Consider the following 19,731-nt stretch of genomic DNA (forward strand, 5'->3'; position numbering starts at 1 on the left):
AGGGAGTGTATGTATTGTGACAGGGTCGGGCCAGATGACTACAGGAGAGTGATAGAAGGCAGATATATTATCCCCAGGTTAAGTACGTCCCTTTTCCCTGGGTAAGGTAATAGGGAAGGTTCCAGAACAATCAGGAACCTTCTGGAAACAATTAAGACAGGCTGACTAGAACACCTGAAGCCAATCAAGAAGCTGCTAGAATCAATTAAGGCAGGCTAATCAGGGCACCTGGGTTTAAAAAGGAGCTCACTTCAGTTTGTGGTGTGCATGTAAGGAGTTGGGAGTAAGAGGCACTAGGAGCTGAGAGTGAGACCGTGGACTGTTGGAGGACTGAGGTGTACAAGCATTATCAGACACTAGGAGGAAGGTCCTATGGTGAGGATAAAGGTGGTGTTGGGAGGAGGCCATGGGGAAGTAGCCCAGGGAGTTGTAGCTTTCACACAGCTGTTCCAGGAGGTACTCTAGACAGCTGCATTCCACAGGGCCCTGGGCTGGAACCTGGAGTAGAGGGCGGGCCCGGGTTCCCCCCAAACCTCCCAACTCCTGGTGAGACACAGGAGGAGTCGACCTGGACTGTGGGTTCAGAAAAACGGCCAAGCTGAGGGCTGCTGTGAAGCTCCAAGGCAAGCAAATCCGCCAATAAGCGCAAGACCCACCAAGGTAGAGCAGGAACTTTGTCACAGTATATTATAAACTAAAATTTACCCAAATAAAAGACTATTCTGGTTTTGCCTTTACATGTAGACATGTTTGGCTGATTCTAGATGGGTTTTTTTCTGTTCGAAGATAGCGGAAGATTTTCAAGAGCACCTATGGGATTTAATTTAAGCACAAATTCCATTTGAAAGTTAAGTGCTTTTGAAAACTTCCCCCAGCCATCTTCAATAAAGAAAGGCCATCTGGAATTAGCCACACATGTCCAGTTTTCACTTCACATTGCTCTTTAACCTGAAAGCCATGAGTCGTGGACACAAGCGCAGGCACTGAAGTTGGTACAAATTAGTGTAATGCTACTTGGCTACCTGTTCTTGCAATCCATGTGACTAACCAGGTAAAATATTATAGGAAATACCTAGTTTATTTTATTGGAAGGATAAAATGTTTGTTGGAGTATTAAAAATCAGTAAGTAAAATTTTAGAATCTTTGCTATGGAACTGAACTAGTACACCTCAATTGAGTGACAGCGAAAAGAGGGGCATGTGTTCGGACGGAGAGGCCTTCAGGCTGAGATGTGTTTTTGTCGAACAGCAAATAATTGGGGAGGAGAGTCAGATTTTTGTACATGGATTATTTTCCTTCAAGACTCAGCGATATTCAATTTGATAAGGGTTTTGAAGGGTAATATAAGCTGTCAAAAAAGACAAATAGTTGTGAACTTGGATAACTGACCATTCTAACTTTTTCTTTTCTACAAAGCTGTTCCGAGAGGGGATTCCTCCTCTCTTTATGAGCTTATCAGGGGAGAAGAGAGAACACGGTTCCTTAGGGAAAGGAATGCTAGAAGTCTGAGAAACCCTGGCTTAAAGTATGTGTTTAAATAAATCATTTTTATAATCAGCTACACAGATATGTTATCCATCATATCTGCTAGACCTGTTGAAGTCTGCTTTCTGTCCTAAGAATAGGCCTCAGGTCTGGTTTCCGGCAGGAAACCTTCTCCTGGACAGTGCAGCTGTTTTCTTTCAGCAATGTTTCCCGGCTGCAATGCTGTGGGTTTTGTTTACCCCTCTCCCTCTTCCATCCTATAAAGGAAGAATGCTCTTCATGGTCTAGTGTGGGGATCTACACCAATCTAGCTACCTTACACTGGTACTTTCAATCCAGCACAAAGAAATTTACAACATTCTTGACAGATGCCTGCAAGCATCTATTCATGCAGAAAATATTAAATGTGACATGGGAAGCCTCCTGAGCCACACTCAGTCAGTTTGAGTCCCTGGAGAAAAAAAAAAAAAGTAGATGTCATCATGAGCGCTGAAAGCGTTTTACTTTTTTCTAAAAGAGACCCAATTTCTTACACATGCTTGGGTTTTCAATGTGAATGGGAAAAGAGCTTCTAATTCAGCCTTCAGCAGTTTGGTACTATGTAGAAAGAACTGCCTGCAATCACTGTTAGATTTTTTGATAGCTCTGCATTTCACACCCTAAACAACACTTACCATACATAGACTGCTGTTCCTGGTTGTGTTCATGGAATTGCTACAAAATGATAAATGGCCAAAGTTTACTGATCCTTATAACTTGTGGGATGGAGAAGAGGGTACTGCTCTGACTAGGATCTAGTGTACAGCCATGAAATGCTAAAGCAGTTAACATGCAGCTCTACTGGGACCTGTAAGTAAACACTGGACTTCTCCTTGAGTCTGAGGTTTGGGGCACAAAACTGTCACTATAACAGAGAAAAAACATCCTAGGCAGGTAATTAAAGGTATCCACAGAAGATTTTTAAAATGCGTGTATTTTGGGGGGTTTGGGGGTTTTTTTGCACTTCCTGATGCAGAAAAATATCCTGAAAGGGTTTTTTTTTGTTTTTTTTTTTAAAGTTTATGCTTATTTTTGGCTTATGAAAAATCAATAGTTCCAAGTTTGGTCTTCCAGCTTTCTTGGTGGCCAGCTTGAGAGCTCACAATACATTTGCTTTGAGAGACCTCACACCTGAGAAAGCATGGTGTCAAATCTTTGAAATAATTTATGTGTTTCATTAAACAGCTGTTTTAAAGCAGCAACTAAAAATAAAATTTCCCTTCACAATTGTTCTGCTTTCACACTGACTCTTCAGATCAATTTCACAAGTGATTTAGTCAAAGCCTTCTAGGGTAGACAAGCTCTAAGTTGAGTTTCCAATATAAAAAGCCACTGCTATACATCATAAAACAGCACAACACAGGAGCTGAATGTTTTCCTTTTGCAGAAGGGAAGATTTTCCCCTTTTAAGAAATACCCCTATACTATTTTGATGTCACTCATTTTGCAGCTCCTTGTTCCCTCAAAATTTAAATTGACAGATCACATACACTGTGGGCAAAGCAGAAATAAGAGTCACAAGCATTGTTCTACACTAGCTTCATTCTTTCATTTTTAGCAAACATACAAAGCTTTAAAAAGCACGGGACGTTTAACCACTACAATCACCTCTCCTGTCAATACAGAAAAATGTGAGTGTGTCTGCTTTAAATTTCTCGGTGCGTATTCAGCACAAAAAAAAGTTCATAAACTATTTCATTTAAAGAGAAGTCAGTACATTTTATTGACATAGACTCTCTACACAGCCTATTTAAGAGAAATAGGAAGATTTTAAAATACAAACTGTTAAAGCTTCTGTAACTTGCATTCAGTGTAAAAACTCTGAGGTATAAACAGAAAACCAGAAGTTTGGAAAGTTAAGTACATTTCCAATCCCACAGTGCAGAAAACAGAACTCATAACAATGGCATTCACTCTACATTTACAATAGAGAAGTGTTCCCATGTTTCATCCTGCACATAAATATCTCCTGCATACAAACCCATTTGAGAATTTTCTATACAAAGATATTTGACATCCATTTTCCTACATAAATACATAGTTTTCATGACTGAACACATAACAGTTGAATAATTTGACTGTCAAGAGCACAAACAATCTCTCTATACAACAAAAAGTTTCCAATGGCAGTGTTTTAAAAATATGAAATCCAAGTAAACTAATCTTAGAAGATAGATAACTGTTGCCCATAAAACACATGGGTTGTACTACTTTGTGGAGGGATTATTGCATACATATTTGACACACCTGATTTTCGATTACAGTAATTAAAATCTATAGTTTGAAAGATGTGAGTGCAAGACAGCCAATTCTGGCAAGTGCTAGTTATAAGAAGGCTCATATGCACTATGAAAATAAGTGTAGTGCTAGTGTATTAAAAAAAAATATTGCAAGCTTATATTTCTTAATAGTCTTCCCCATTAAGACTTAAGGCAACCATGACTTGAGAAGCTTCAGTTTGGCATCTAGCTCCATCAGCTTTCCCCCGATCAGTGTATTTCATTTTAGCAGACCAAACTTGGTTCATAACACAGTTAAAGAGAAGCAAGAAAAGAGACAGGATCTGCTGTCCATAAGGAATATAAATTCAGTGCAAAGTTTAAGACTCCTCTTTAGCAATCCAGTTAAACATTCCTGATTACTATGAGCTGAACAATCTTAGATGCAGGTTTCTTAACACACAGTATTATTAATCCTTTCACCAAAGTAAAGGCTTTTAGGACTTACTTCCATCTTGTGGACTATTTTCTGCGTTTTCGGGTGCAAAATGACCATAGATATGATATTTCATAAAAAGTAAAAACTTGGATTTTACGAAGTACAATGATCTCCATTAAAAAAATGAGTATATATACACAATAGAGCAAGAGGTTTATGACAGGCATTTCTTTTATGGCTTTTATCACTGAGGTACTGTTATGCCAAAATCCAGCCACTGGATTCTAATATTCAGCGTTTACATGAAGGCCACATTCATAATTAACGTATGCCTCAAGTTTATAAACCAAGTGGCAACGGATTATAAAAGTCCAGCTTTATTGTAGGTGTATAAAACTTTTTTTTTCTATTAGCAGAGAAGGTGCAAGCTACAAAAAGCCTTGAAAGGCAAATGGCATCAAGAAGGGAGACGAGCACGAAAGTCCTACTCCATTTGAGAGGAGATTCTTCTAGTAAATTTGAGTCTTTCAATCTGACCATTACTTATAACTAGCAGCAAACATCTAGGATTTAATATATCATGGCAGCAGGACTGTATGGCATCATGGGCATGAGGAGTAAGACTAGTGATGTGAAGTGCCCTTGCGACTGACCGGTCTTTAAGCTAAGCACATGTCAAGGCTGAAAACAGCCAGACTGCCCATTACAATACCACACTGAAAGTAAAATTCTGTAGGCCAAGAAGGAATAATTTATCAGAATAGAAGTGGATGACCAATTCACAATTTCAATTCATGATGTAACGGGTATAGAGGAATAAGCCCTAGGTACCATGGATGATATTTTCTCAGCTTCAAAGAATGAAGGATTATACTTGTTTGTATATGAGTATTTACAATTCTCTACCTTTCTCCAGTTTACCACTTGTGGAGAAAGGTTATGCCAAGTCAGTTTAACCAACTACTTCCAATAATGTAACCACCTTAGTGATTATGCAGAGGTTCGTATCAAGGACATAAGTTAGAGAGAAATAGCTTAATTCCTTATGACTGTATAGCCATTTTATATTTCATTTTTTTCTTGACATACTACAGTACAGCCATTTCACAACAAAGCAGTGTTGCTCTTTAACCCATGTAAAATCTGTCTGCAGTAAACATTGCTAGACTGAAATGGAAGTATATCAATGCCTTTCCACAGACTATATAAAATATTAATTATGATAGCTAGTTCTTTCAGTGCTAAAGATCTAGGTTATGATTTTAGCATACTGGCTGAAGTCAGATGCAGACACTTGAAGGGAAAAATTCCATCATTAGGATACAGCATAACATTTAAAACCTAAAGTTTTTAACATGTACAACTCTCACTGAAATTTGTGCCAATACTTTCATTTCTCAGCTCAAGTCATGTCAAATCACTTCACTTAAATCAACAAACTCATCATCTCTCTTGGCCAAGTCATCTTCATCTTCCAAGTCTTTCCAGGTGCTGGTGGGCAGAACTGGCTTGAGAGAATGTCTCTGAAGCAAAGCAAATGGAAACAAGGATGACAAACGGGCAGAATTTCTCAGCATTGGAAGAGCTTCCCTGCCTTGAGTGACTGTCGGACTATGTTTTTCATCCATTTTCTTCTGTAAGCGCTGAACTTCCTCTATCATGTCCAAGATTTTAGTTGCAGTGGCAACTGTACCACCGCCAAGCAGCTGTGCTTCAGGAATCCATCGTAAATATCGCTGCGCCCAAACTTTGATTCCTGGCCCTTCAATATGAGGCAGCAGAAGTCCATGAAAGTCAACAGGTTTACAGTGCCAGCTATCGTAGAATTCTGAAAAGTTATTATGAAGCTCATCTGAAGAATTTATCAGTTTGCTAATTCTTTTGCCCAGAATGTTTTTAATAAAGTGATCAGTTTCCTCCCTGAAAAATCCTCTTTTTGGAGAAGATTTTGTTTGCGTCAGTGGCAAAGAAAGCTGTCGGTGATGCTTAAAAAAAAAAGTAACGAAAAAAATTAATAAATGCAGAGGTAAACTGCACTAGAACTATATTTTAAATTGAAGACATTTGAAATGAGCCACGTTATACAAAAGTTATATTCAAATAATGCTGAATTAAGACACCTACCAGTAAACAAAGTCATACTGGTTTATTTAACTCATACATTTGTCTGCTGTGTATATGGTCGATATCTGTATATGTATATGGCGGAGGCAGCCAATGCACAGAGTCAGAGAAAAAAAAGCCTGCTTATGTCAGCTTGGTTTCATAAGACTTAGTACTATACTAGTTTTGTTGCCTTGTACTGAAATTCACTCTTATTTGTTCTCCAACTATAGCAACTCAGTATCACTGGGGCATGAAGTCTTTTTTCAGCAAAATCAGAGGAAGATTTTAAAAGCACTTTTAAGGAGCTATAGCGATTAAAAGTGATAAAACAACTCCAGTAAAGCATGGATTTCAAGCAGTCCATACACACTAAAGAAAATTTATATTTTCACACTGTTCAGCCTCCAATTGCAGTTTCTCAGCATAATGTTGTAGCTGTCCAGATACACAGTTAGTTATTTGTTGAGCAGCTAGTGTTCTTAGTACAGAACAGAACGTTTAGCACCAGCCCCAGGAAATTTAGGATGAAAAACTCCTAGTTAGACAGCCACCATGTAATGCCATGACAGAAACCAAGTATGTTTTATATGAATTTTTACTACCCTATAATAAAAAAATGCCTATCCACAAAAATGGATGCCCAGGACAATCTTAAAAATACTGTAACAGACCCATTAGTTACCAGATCAAACTCAGATTAAGGTAATCTATCAGCTTTATAATGTATCTATGCATTTGGATTAGATGTTTCATGAACCACAGCAAAGCAAGTCTAGTAAAGTGTCTATTAAATAGTTTGGCAATAAATGCTTTGGCACTGCAATAAGCCATATATTGAGTTTATTACTACACTTACCCTTTCGCCAACTAATCATCCAGACATAGCAGCCCAGGTTAGGTCTTCCATCTAAGTGTTTCTGCATTAGTTTGCAGCGGTAGCAGGCAGATCAAATAGAACTGCTTCTTGCTAGTGCAAAAAGAGGTCTCAGAATCCTTTGGATTCTAATGTGGGTTTTTAAATCTCACCAAATACAGTGTACATTTTGGCTCCAAGTATAAATGACTTGCACAAAAAGTGGAAAATACATTTTTATGGTTTCTGAATGAAGATGATCAACCATCTTACTTTGAATCGTGTAGTTTTCCGCTGACTTTTGTCTAGCTTTGGCTTATCCACATAAAGAGGGTTGTTGAGCAAAACTTGTGCTTTAGGTTCAAATTGCACAGACCAATCCCAAACTGTGAGAAACCTGAAATGGCTGCTTTGTGCATTGTGGCCTTCTCCAGACTGCCAAAACAAACAGATCAAATAGTTAGAGGTGGCCAAGAACGGAATTCCACAAGACTTACGATGAAATCAGAATTTTAGACCAAGCCCTACATACTCTGCAGCAAACTGGACAATTCTGCAGCTAGATCCTTGGATTCTGCAGTAAACTCAGATAAAATTAAAAAAAAACAGAGGTTTTTAAATATAGAAATTAATGCAGTCTATATAGTAACTTCTGTTTATTTTGGTATTAACCATTTTATTTTATACTGTCTCCCTATTGGGTTTTCAATATGCAAGGTTATTGCAGTGAAAATCCGTAATTGCATCATGAAGGTTGTCAAAAGGGAAACTGGAGGTTTGAAAACTAAGTAGGAGACTGACATGGCTTGTGGCACCTGGGAGGCATGTCAGGACTGTGAGATAAGCATATTAAAGGAGAATCTGCTAAAATGATAATGTTGCCAACTGAATTATATTTAAACATCACAGTTAACATCCAGATAGATGAATGGGACACTGCATATCAGCTGTTTTTTCAGGCTGTTTGTAGACTTCGGAAGGACATGCATTGATTCACAGCTGGTTCATGTTTTCAAGGTTTTCTACTATCAAGGGGGCTACACGAAATGTACAAGAAGTGAAGCGTCGATTCTTGAGCACAATTCTACAGCAAGTGAATTCTGTGGCCATGGAATGCAGAGGACCCAGTCCACAGCTGTAACAGTACTAGACATCTTTTAAAGATATTTTAGTTACTCTTAAAGTCTTACACTCCCATAAATAAATCCCAATTTTGCTAGAACAGTAGCAAAAAACCCAGATCTAATATCTATAATGCTTCAAACACAGTGTTATAATGCTTCACACTCCTGCTCAAGTATCTGACTTTTACAGTTTGACGACAGAAAAGAGATGAAATGACTTACCCAAATCCATGAGTCAATGACAGAATCAGGATCAGAACTCAGCACCTCCAAACTCCCTACCCTGTGTTAATTCATCTAGATTACACTGCCATCAAATTTTCCTTGGAAACAATTTTGTAGCTAATTCTAATGCCAGTCAATTTTTGTTAAATATTACCCATACCGTTGGCAAAAGGGTTCTCTAACACACCACTTTTCCCCAAAAGCACACCCTTACCATGTTAGCGTCCTTTTGATGCTGTGAATTGAAGAAGAAGGTGCTAAAAATAGGTATATAGAGACTGTCTGATAAGACAGTTAAGTAAGTTTCAGTGAACTCAAATGCCGGAGGATACTGTTGTACCAACTGCCAAACACAATCTAAGAAGAGCAGAAAAACAGGAGCCTAAATAAAAAGAAAATATTAAATCAATTTCATGAAAAAAAAAAAAAAAAAAGACACCACACGTTGGCCTATCATGCAGATGGCATACTTCTAAATAATTTGAATGTCTCGAAATACACAAACCTATCTGGATTTATAGTGAATTGTGTTGAACTGTTTTACCCAATTGTTTTGTCTAAGACAGTGGTCTCCAACCTTTTTACGCACAAGATCATTTTTTGAATTTAAGTGCAACCCAGGATCTACACCGCCCCTTCCCCAAATCCCTTCTCACTCCATCCCCCCCGACCCTGTTGCTCACTCTCCCCCACCCTCACTCACTTTCACCCGGCTGGGACAGAGGGCTGGGGTTTGGAAAGGGGGGCGTGGGCTCTGGGCTGGGGCAGAGCGTTGGGGTGCAGGAGGCGGTGTAGGCGTGCTGGCTCCGGGAGGGGGCTCAGGGCTGGGATGCGGGCTCCCTCCGGGTGGCACTTACCTAGAGCAGCTCCCGATCAGTGATGCAGCAGGGCTAAGGCAGGCTCCCTGCCTGCCCCAGCCCACGCTGCTCCCAGAAGGGGCCCCAGTGCGTCCCCTAGAGGGGACACATGTTTCCACGCACTGCCCCTCTCTGCAGGCACCACCCCTGCAGCTCCCATTGGCCACAGTTCCCTGTTCCCAGGGAACGGGAGCTGCAGGGGTGGTGCCTGCAGAGAGGGGCAGCGCACAGAGGAAGACCCCTGCCCTCCCCCAGGGGCACGCTGGCTGCTTCTGGGGGAGCGGTGTGGGGCCAGGGCCGTCAGGGAGCCTGCCTTAGTGGCAGCCCCGCTACACCACCGGACTTTCAGTGGCCAGAAATCACAGTGGACTGGTTGGTGACCACTGGTCTAAGACAAAGCATAGTTTGCTCTTTGCTGATGCATATAGTTTAAAATTTTGTAATGCCAATTGCTAATCTATAGATTAACAATTTGCCTTTTTGCAAGAGACATGAAATGCATTAGCTTGTGATGAAAACTGTAGATCTGCCAGAACTACTGGATTAGCAGTGAATGCTAGAGATTAGTTTGGATCAAGAGTCACTGGAAGCTATGTCAAAAAGTTTCAAAAGCTATAGATTTCCTTCTCTTGATAAAAAAATAATGCAATTACCTTATTCCTAGAACTCAGACTACATAGGGAACTAAATGGTAGTCAATCCAGAGATCTAATTAAATCCATGTTAAAAAAGTCAATATTGCGTGGAATCCCAAACTGTGGATGTTTCAAATCACTCCCCTGCTTGATTAGTTAACTCTATGCTCCTGCTCTATGCTCTACTATTTTCGAAAGACAACTTCGGAGTGTTTCGCTACACCTCCTTCGAAAACAGGAAGTCCATGCCAAACAGTGCAATCAGACAGGCATATTTATGGTGGAATTGTCACCTCTAGAGCATGCTTTACTGCAAGTTTATGAATGATGAAATACTTATCTAAAAAACCAAAACACACTCAACTGTAACCTAGTGTATATACTGTAACCTAGTGAATAGTAATATTCCAAGATAACATGTCATCAAGGTAAACTTTTTAAAAAGAGCTATTTCCCAACGGAATAAAGAATACACAATGAAGTATCTGCAATCCATAAGACAAGATTTACAATTAAAATATCTTCAAAGCAGACACCTTTAGCCCAAACACCTAACATAATCCCTCATAGTGAACAAGCTTTGTGAAGCTGTTCATAACCAAGAGTCGAGAAACATACCTCCTCTTTGTCGTTCTGCCGTAAATGGTTGCAGCGATCCAAAAAACAATGTCCTCCCATTACCCACTCTTTCTGAATAAGGCTCTGAAAGCCAAACTTTGTTCTGTAGTGTGAATCCATCATCACTTGAACTAGACTGGAGATCACACAGCACAGATCAGAGGCATTCTCCTCTAGATAGTAGTATTGAAAAGACAAAAATGTCACTGGTAATGCATATTGCTCCCCTCACTATTCAAATGCTTTTTCACATTAGTTTGGTGTGACTGATACTTATGGAAATATAATTTTGACCAAAAAAATTGCTAAGACTTGTTTAGACTTGGATGCCTAAGGAAGAGACTTTTTAGAGGTGCTGAATACCCCCTGCATTGGTAGTGTCTTTACAGAAAAAGATGTTAATAGGTAACATTGCAGTAAGTGCTATTCTATTTTATGGTCTTATTCCATGATCTTCTCTCCCACACTGAAAATCATCCTGTTATCTAAGCACCCAAAACTTGTTCTTGCATTTTCTGTGGAAAAATTAGCAATGTTTAAACAAATTGGTACTCTCTTTCTCCCTCAAAAATGGTTCTATTGTATTTAACAATTTGTTAATTAGAGGAAATTTAGTTTGATGTCTAAAAAGCTCCTGTCAGGTCAAGCCACAATTGCCCTAGAAAAATACATTTACTAGTCAGCTTATGAAAAAAAACCCAATTCACACATTTGGCATTTTACATAGAACTAGACACACTGATGATCCACTCTGGTTCACATCTCTAGCTCACCTACTGAATCCTTAATATTAAACATGATCTTCAAAAGAGTTTTCAAAGTTTGTATGTATCAATTCTGGCTTCTGCTGCTCTCCAGCAGGGAGAGACACACTCAACATTAGACTCTGGAGGGCATCTCCCAAGTAGTTAATCTGCTTTATCCCCATCTTTCTTTAACCCTCCTACACTCAATCCAAATGTTCATGATGTGAAAAGATGACAGAGGTGGTAATGATGGAGGGCTGGATGAGGTGACAGATAGCAAAAGGGAACAACTAAAGGGAGGAGACATGGGAGGAAGGGGAAGTCATGGAACAAGGTGTATACCAAATTGTGCCTCATTCATTTTGCTTTGTTATATCCCCTTGCCTCCTATACTGTCTTGTTCACTATATTGCAAGCTTTTTGTGGCAAATACCTGTCTATGCCTTTGAGACATGCAGCATGTTTGCCAGCACTCAATATATTTGTATACTTCAAATCACTGTACTCTCTAATGCCCTCTCCCCATTATTTAACATAAAAATAACTCCCTCATTTCATATTTTCAACATAAGATAGAGCTCCCAGTCTCAGTTTATGACCCAGAGTTGACCCACAATTTGAGGAAACTAACATGTCTGGGAAAATCTACTTTGCAATTAAATACACAGATATGTGGACTAAGTTTTAGATATAGACCAGTATAGTTAGGGCTTGATCCTGTATATCATATACCGTATATACTGGTGACTACATGTGAATGTAAATGCAACAACTATTCTCAGAATTGCCATGTATCAGATAAACATACTGGGTTCTGTCTGCGTAGGCCGAATTAAGCCATTATCCCCTGTACAACGTTCACAATGACAACACTACACACATTATTTGAGCAAACTCGGGTGAATAGATTCACCTTTACATTTGCTTTTTATTTAGCGGTTTAACTATATTGGGGGTTAACCTGTAAATTTAAAGTTTTTAGACCAAAAAGCATTACTAAAAATTTTTTTGACTCAAACATAATAGTCCTTTAATTATTCATCTTTACCCCCTTCAAGTGATTCCCTCATGGGCTGAGACTACGCATGCCAAAATCTCAAAGAAAAATACTAGTTACACTACAGACGGAAGTTTTGTATGTGAAGTGCCACAACATTAAATATAGCAGACGTTTATGAATTTTAAACTCTGTTTACCATTATTTCCCCCTTCCGTATATATATTTAAGGGTGTATCTTAAACTCAGTACATTTCTCAAGGTGGTAGGCGGGTAGGAGGAATAAAGAGAAGATTTATCTGTTATCTCTCGGTGAAAGATTCTTACCTACAAGGAGAACGTTTGTGTTCTGTTCTTCCAAATATTCAACCACCTCTATTGCTTTTTTCAGACATCGCCTAATGTGGTATGGAGAAATAAGACAAAACTAATATTTTCAAATGTGGTTTTCAACTAGTTAAGTTTGAGAAGCATTATGACAGTTCATATAGTTTCAGTGATCGGTTACATTAGTTTCCCCTGGAAAAAACGACCATGCCAATCAGAAGCAAGTTTGGGTAGAGCAGATTCCTTAATCAAGTCTGTGGTTTAGATTGTTTCTCTCAAATTTTAACCAATTACAATTCATGTTTTAAGTTTAATCTTTGGGCTCAGAAGTTTTCTTGTTTTCTGATTTTACAAAAGTTTCTATTTCCAATGTGCACGTTTTTGAAGAGTAGTTTTATATTTCCAGTTTATAACTATCTTTCTGTCGTAGGCATTCATAGCACATCAATATATCTAGCCTTCAAGTAGAGTTTACTTCATTCTGGCCTTTTTCTAACTGCATGTTATAAAGAAATTATTATTGTGAAGCACCGGAACTCTATACATGCTTTACATTGAGAGCAATATAGGAATCCTCAACAAGCTTGAAAGGTAGGAAAATATTTTCTGTAAGAGTTTGGGAATGGTGATTAACCAAAGCCTCTGAAAATGCAAATAAAAACCAAAAAACTTTTCACATTAGAGACAGTATTTTCTCCTAAGGAAGAACAAGTGAGATTTTAAAAAAGGGAAACGAAATACAAAAACAATTTGGAGAAGTTTTGGGTAAGTTCAAACCTATCTTTAAAGTTAGCGACTTTTTACATTTGCACAGAGGTAAGATTCTTGCAAATGAGCCAACATAAATCAGTACTTTCATCTGCAGTGTCTATTTTGTCATATTGCTTCATTCAGAAGTTTGGACTCCAAAACGAAGACTGCTCTGCAGATTCTTGGCACTTCAGCAAGCAAACTGGGCCAAATAAAGGAAATTGCTTCTTTTCAAGAGTGAGGATGTGAAGTGGGTAGAAGTTTGCATTTGGTTTGATTGTGTTTATCACTAGAAGTTATGCTCACACATTAATGCATGCAGGTTGAAAAATTCTTGTATAAAACTCGCAGGCAACCCAGAAAGGGGAAATGCAATCCAGGAAACAGGAGGAGAGAGAGTGCAAACAATGTATCATACTACTCCTCTAGTCGTGGGGTGGGGTCAGCAGGTGGGGAGGGAGGAAGGAACAGGATTTTAGTATCCTGAAAGGTAAAGTCTCCAACCAGTCTGGCTGTTTTGAAAGTTTTTGGTCAGTCTCCAATAAAGAAAAATGTGTTACATTTGATAGTACTTACTTCTCAACTTTACATACAGGAATTATATAAACACAGATGGATACTACAGAGGACATTTCAGGAGATCAGGACAGGTTTTCCATATTCTGGAGTTCAGGATCACGTCAAAAACTGAAATTTTCTGAGACCGATTCTATTTGGATCTTCTACTGAAGACAGACTTTTGCAGGACACCTAGCTTCACATGCAGTAGAATTTTTTTTGTTTAAGGCCTTGTCTACATATAAAGCTTACAAAAAATTACTACGGTTGTAATCACTGGTTCAGGTAATCTGGTGTTTATGCTATAGCTACCAGCAGTGCAGATGACCACTATTTCAGTTGGGTTTGCTTTGCAACAAGTATTGCTACACCACTGAAAAAAGAATGAGTTTAGCCACCAGACTCATCTGCACTCTGGTTCCCACCAGTTGACCTGAATTAGCATGAGCACAAGTGGGAATTTAAGTGTCCCCAGTACACAAATAGTCCACAGTACCACAAATCTCTTCTCCAGATACCCTGTCTATGGGGCGTGACGGCATGCACTCTATTGTAGTCCAGAAGTTGAAGGCTTAAAGAAGTCTGTCCTGTTAGGTTTTCATTTATTCTTCCATTCTTGATGAAGTTCATGAAACAGGTGATGTGAAGTCCCTTTCCGCCAATGAGAAAAAAGTTTAGTGACCAGAGTTTGGGAGGTTTTTGTCCTCCAAACAGCTGTTTTACACCTGCTCTTGCTGTTGCATGTAAATTTTCTATTGATATTAGATCATAAAGAAAAAAAAATTAATGTATTCTATGCATCTCAGACTCCTGAACCAAAGTGTTTTGATAAAGATCCCAAGAAATCTATTTCATATAAAAAGCATTATTGATTTAAAAGTAGTTTTCCAATAACCATAGCTGGAAAAAATCACCACAGATTCATTTAATAAAGACTGAACCTATAGAACATATATTAACAAACCTAACGATTTCCAGCCAGTTTGTGCTCTCCAGTAATGAAAACCATTTTACATCAGTATCCCAGAAGTCTGTACTGTTGTTATCTGTAAAAATAGAAAATTGGGATGTGAGTGCAAGCATCACGCTAGTTAACAGTGGTCTGTCAAATAAAAAATAACCAAGCCCTTCAACCAGAGTGGGCACAAGGCACTGAACAGACATTTTCTTTTAAGATTGTGAAGACTAAATCTAACTGAAAATTCTATCAAACCTGTTCATTGTTTAAAAGTGAACACTTAGTTTGGGCCCAAAATATAAAGTTATGTAAAAAGCAGTTTTACAAGCCTTTATAAAGCTTCATGAAAATATTTCTAAAACAATCTGAGGAAAGTTTGGATTCCAGTATTCCCTACTGTATGTCCATATCTAGGTAAACCAAATAAGGAAGTTTGTGGAGCGTCATGAGGAGACAAGAGGAAATTAAACTGGAGATGCGAGTTCTCAGCAATCTTCTATATACCAATTTCTGTATTTTTAGAACACATTTTATGCTGAACAACATACTCAGGCCTACCTGCTTATTTAGAATTCTAAATAAAGTTGTCCCAGCAATGGGGAGAGAAACACTGGAAATAAGAAAATGGAATAGTAAAACCACAGAATTGGCAGTGGGATTCCGACAAGTGCAGTACATTAAGCTACATAAAACTTTTTTTTGTTAAAACTTTTCTGAAGCCGATTAAGTATCAAGTTGACTGCTTCCTTTTAAATCAAATAGGTACTAAAATCCCAGGGACCCAACAGACATATAACCAAGGCTGAGACTAGTTTGCAGAAGGGTTTAAGATTTTTGTAAATTTCATTTAAAAATGAAACAAACATCTGATCATCTTCTCTATACACGCTTCTCTAGAGTGCTAGACCTCGGGAGTTGCTCCAGGACTCAAGTCTACCTCATCCCACAAACGAAAAAAAGCTTCTCCCACACAAAAAAGTGTTTCTGCTGCCACTCACTCTGAGTTTGAGATTTGCTGCATATCTCTTGTTTTGATCTTCAAGAACTCTTCAAATCTTCTTTACTTCACTGACAGTTTTTTTTTTTAATTGAGAACTTTGCTTCCTTAACCCCTACCCTGCCCTTTCAAGTCTTTCCCTTCATTAATTTCCTAGTTTTCTGTCCCCATGACATCTTACTCATACTTGCCCTTACCTCTCACACAGCTCTCACGTATGATCCTTAAACCCAGTCCTTTCCTTCTGTATTCTGGTATCTGTTCCCTGTTCTCTTCAGTTCACTCCATGCTTTTTTAAAAATTGTCTCTGGTTATTTTCCTACTCCCATCCTTCCCACTAATTTTCTTCCTTCTTTCCTACACCATGCAGAACCCATCAGTTCATCCTCTGCACTCCAAGCCATTCCAAGTTCACCCTCAAACCTGACTGACCAGTTCTGCCCACACAGGCCACCCTCTCCCACTCCGTCTTTCTCAACGAACCATCCCTGAATTTCCTGACCCAACCCCCTGAATAGGTTATCTGCCTCCACAGATTTCCCAATCCACTCTCTGCCCTTCCAAAATATTTGGAAGAGCAGCTATTTCTTCCCCACCTCCTTTCTGGATTCACAGGAGGCAGCTTGAGTGCTCTTGGGGGCTGCAGGGGAGGAGACACCCTCTACTGGTTCTCATGAAGTGTTTACAAATGTGGGCTAAGAATGCACTAGAAACAAAGACAGGAACTGGCCTATTCTCAGTTAAGCTGCATGAAGTGCAAAAATACATTGTGTGAACATAGTCAATTAACTAAAACATGTTTTTAGAAAGTTTAAGAGCATTCCTAACAGGCAAAGCAGCTTTCAAAGAAGGGTCAATTTTAACTTAAGTGTCCCTTTGATTGCAGATCAGTTTTCATCTTGTGGGTCACAGGACAAAGAAAGCCCAATATATGCAACTTCTCCTTCCCCTGCAATAATGGACTGCATATAGGATCCATCCAAAAAAAAAAAAAAACAGTAAAATCTATGAAATGTTTGCTTTAGGAGATGAACAGAAATCCCTCCTTTTCAGAGACAGACTTTAAGGGGATATGATCCTCCCATAGGTGCAGATCAGACAAGGCCAAGTTACTAAAGAAAGCAATTTTAAGTTTAATGATCTGACAGTGCCTTGAACTGCTCCAAACCCAGACAACAAGCTCTGGAAGGTGTAACAAGTAGCACTGGAAGAATCTTACAGTTGACATGCACTGTTTGTCTCCAATATAAAGAAAAAACAGTTACTCACTTTCTTGTAACTGTTGTTCTTTGAGATGTGTTGTTCATGTCCATTCCAAGCAGGTGTGTGTGCCGCGTGCACGTCAGCCAGAAAATTTTCCCCCTAGCAGCGTCCGTAGGATCGGCCTGGGCACCCCCTGGAGTGGCGCCTTAATGGCACCCAGCATAGAGGCCTGCCGATCCCCAACCCCCTCAGTTCCTTCTTACTGACTATTCCGACAGAGGGGTAGGAGGGTGGGTATTGGAATAGACATGAACAAATCTTGAACAGTTACGAGAAAGTGAGTAACCATTTTTTCTTCGAGTGATTGTTCATGTCCATTCCATGTAGGTGATTCACAAGCTAGAGCTCAGGAGGTGGGGTCGGAGTTATCCACAGAATAGAGCACGATTCGCCCAAAAGCCGCATCGTCCCTGACCTGTTGTGTAATTGCATAGTGCGACGTAAATGTATGTATCAAGGACCACGTAGCTGCCCTGCACATTTCCTGAATAGGGACTTGCGCCAGGAACGCTGCAGTGGAGGCCTGGGCCCTGGTAGAGTGGATGGTTATCTGCAGAGCGGGCTCCTTTGCCAGGGTGTAGCACTCCCTAATGCAGGACGTGATCCACAAGAATATGCATTGAGAGGATACCGGGAGGCCTTTCATTCTGTCTGCAATGGCTACAAAGAGTTGGACGGACTTCCGGAACGACTTAGTTCTCTCTATGTAGAAGGCTAAGGCCCTACGCACGTCCAGTGAGTGTAGCCTGCGCTCCCTATCGGAGGAGTGTGGCTTGGGATAAAACACTGGGAGGAAGATGTCCTGGGTCATGTGAAAATGGGAGACAACCTTCGGGAGAAAAGCCAGATGAGGCCTAAGTTGGACCTTATCCTTATGAAAAACTGTGAAGGCCCTGAGCTCCGAAACCCGTCGAGCCGAGGTAATTGCTGTAGGATATAGATATTCAGGCCTGTCTGCAAAGGCCTGTACTTTAAGAATTTAGGTGTATTCTTATCAGTTGGCTAGATATAGAGGTATAAAAGAAAATCAAAATCACTGTCTGGCGGTGCAAGGTCCTTCTCTTACTGTGACAGTCTGAGGCCCTGTTCTTAGGCTAAGGCCTTTGGCTAAGCAACGGAGGCAGCCATAAGCTGGGAAGCGACCAGTCACATCCTCATATTCCAAACTAGTCACATTGAAATAAGGTCCTATTGGGCTGTTAGGTTTCAAAGTAACAGCCGTGTTAGTCTGTATTCGCAAAAAGAAAAGGAGTACTTGTGGCACCTTAGAGACTAACCAATTTATTTAACCATAAGCTTTCTTGAGCTACAGCTCACTTCATCAGATGCATCCGATGAAGTGAGCTGTAGCTCTTGAAAGCTTATGCTCAAATAAATTGGTTAGTCTCTAAGGTGCCACAAGTACTCCTTTTCTTATTGGGCTGTTAGGAATACAATCCTGTCCTGATAATGCCTATCGCCTCCAGAGAAAGGGAAGTGCCTAGAAGATGTAAAAGGAAACTTAGTTTGATAACATCTTGTCTGGCAAGAACTCACTTGTCAATAGCTGGGATGTGAAATCCTCACTTCTGTATTGTTTTGTCATTATAGTTCCCACTTTGCTATTGTTTGTCTGTATAATCTGTCTGGTTCTGTGATTGTTCCTGTCTGCTGTATAATTAATTTTTCTGGGTGTAAACTAATTAAGGTGGTGGGATATAATTGGTTACATAATCATGTTACAATGTGAGGATTGGTTAGCTAAATTTCAGGAAAATGATTGGTTAAGGTATAGCTAAGCAGAACTCAAGTTTTACTATATAGTCTGCAGTCAATCAGGAAGTGAGTGAGAGGGGGTGGGAGGGGGGAAATGGGAACAGGGAATGGGGGTAAGGAAATTGGAATCATGTTTTGCTAAAGGGGAAATGGGAACAGGGACACAGGTGTAAGGCTCTGTGGTGTCAGAGCTGGGAAGGGGGACGCTAAGAAAGGAAACTGGAATCACGCTTGCTGGAAGTTCACGCCAATAAACATCGAATTGTTTGCACCTTTGGATTTCGGGTATTGTTGCTCTCTGTTCATGCGAGAAGGACCAAGGAAGTAAGTGGGTGAAGGAATAAGTCCCCTAAAAATTGCGACCAGGAACGTGACCTTGAATGAAAGATATAACAAGGAGCATGTGGCCAGAGGTTCGAATGGAGGGCCTGTAAGCCTGGAGAGGACTAAATTGAAGTCCCAGGCAGGGACGGGCTGACGTGTGAGCAGGAAGAGCCTGTCAAAACCCTTGCAAACCCTATAGTCAGTCGTTTTCTCAAAGACAGACCATCTGAGCCCGGATGTAAGGCGGAGATAGCGGCTAAGTGGACTCTTACTGATGACTGGAACAGGTCTTGATGTTTTAGGTGAAGGAGGTAGTCCACTATAAATGGTATGGGGGCGAGGAGCAGTGACTGACTGCGTTGCTCCACCCAGATGGAGAACCTTTTCCACTTGGCCAGGTACGTAGCCCTGGTAGAGGGTTTTCTACTACCCAGGAGGACTTGTCTGACATTGTC

At 39.9% G+C, this 19,731-nt stretch overlaps 1 protein-coding gene across 2 annotated transcripts in view; it reads right to left on the bottom strand.

Moving 5' to 3' along the window:
• Positions 1-3,266: 3,266 nt before the first annotated feature.
• The window catches only part of MTMR12 (myotubularin related protein 12), a 62,186-nt gene continuing 45,721 nt past the window's right edge, over positions 3,267-19,731 (bottom strand). For both annotated transcript variants that reach the window (XM_084629647.1, XM_084629648.1), the window contains 6 exons: positions 14,944-15,025; positions 12,672-12,742; positions 10,602-10,774; positions 8,706-8,873; positions 7,416-7,577; positions 3,267-6,168 (listed from right to left, as the gene is read on the bottom strand). In XM_084629647.1, coding sequence (XP_084485773.1) covers positions 5,596-6,168; positions 7,416-7,577; positions 8,706-8,873; positions 10,602-10,774; positions 12,672-12,742; positions 14,944-15,025 — 1,229 coding nt within the window. In that variant the 3' untranslated portion in view covers positions 3,267-5,595. The remainder of the gene's footprint in view (positions 6,169-7,415; positions 7,578-8,705; positions 8,874-10,601; positions 10,775-12,671; positions 12,743-14,943; positions 15,026-19,731) is intronic.

Source organism: Lepidochelys olivacea (genome assembly GCF_965140295.1).
Source record: "Lepidochelys olivacea isolate rLepOli2 genome assembly, chromosome: 5".
Taxonomy (NCBI): Eukaryota; Metazoa; Chordata; order Testudines; family Cheloniidae; genus Lepidochelys; species Lepidochelys olivacea.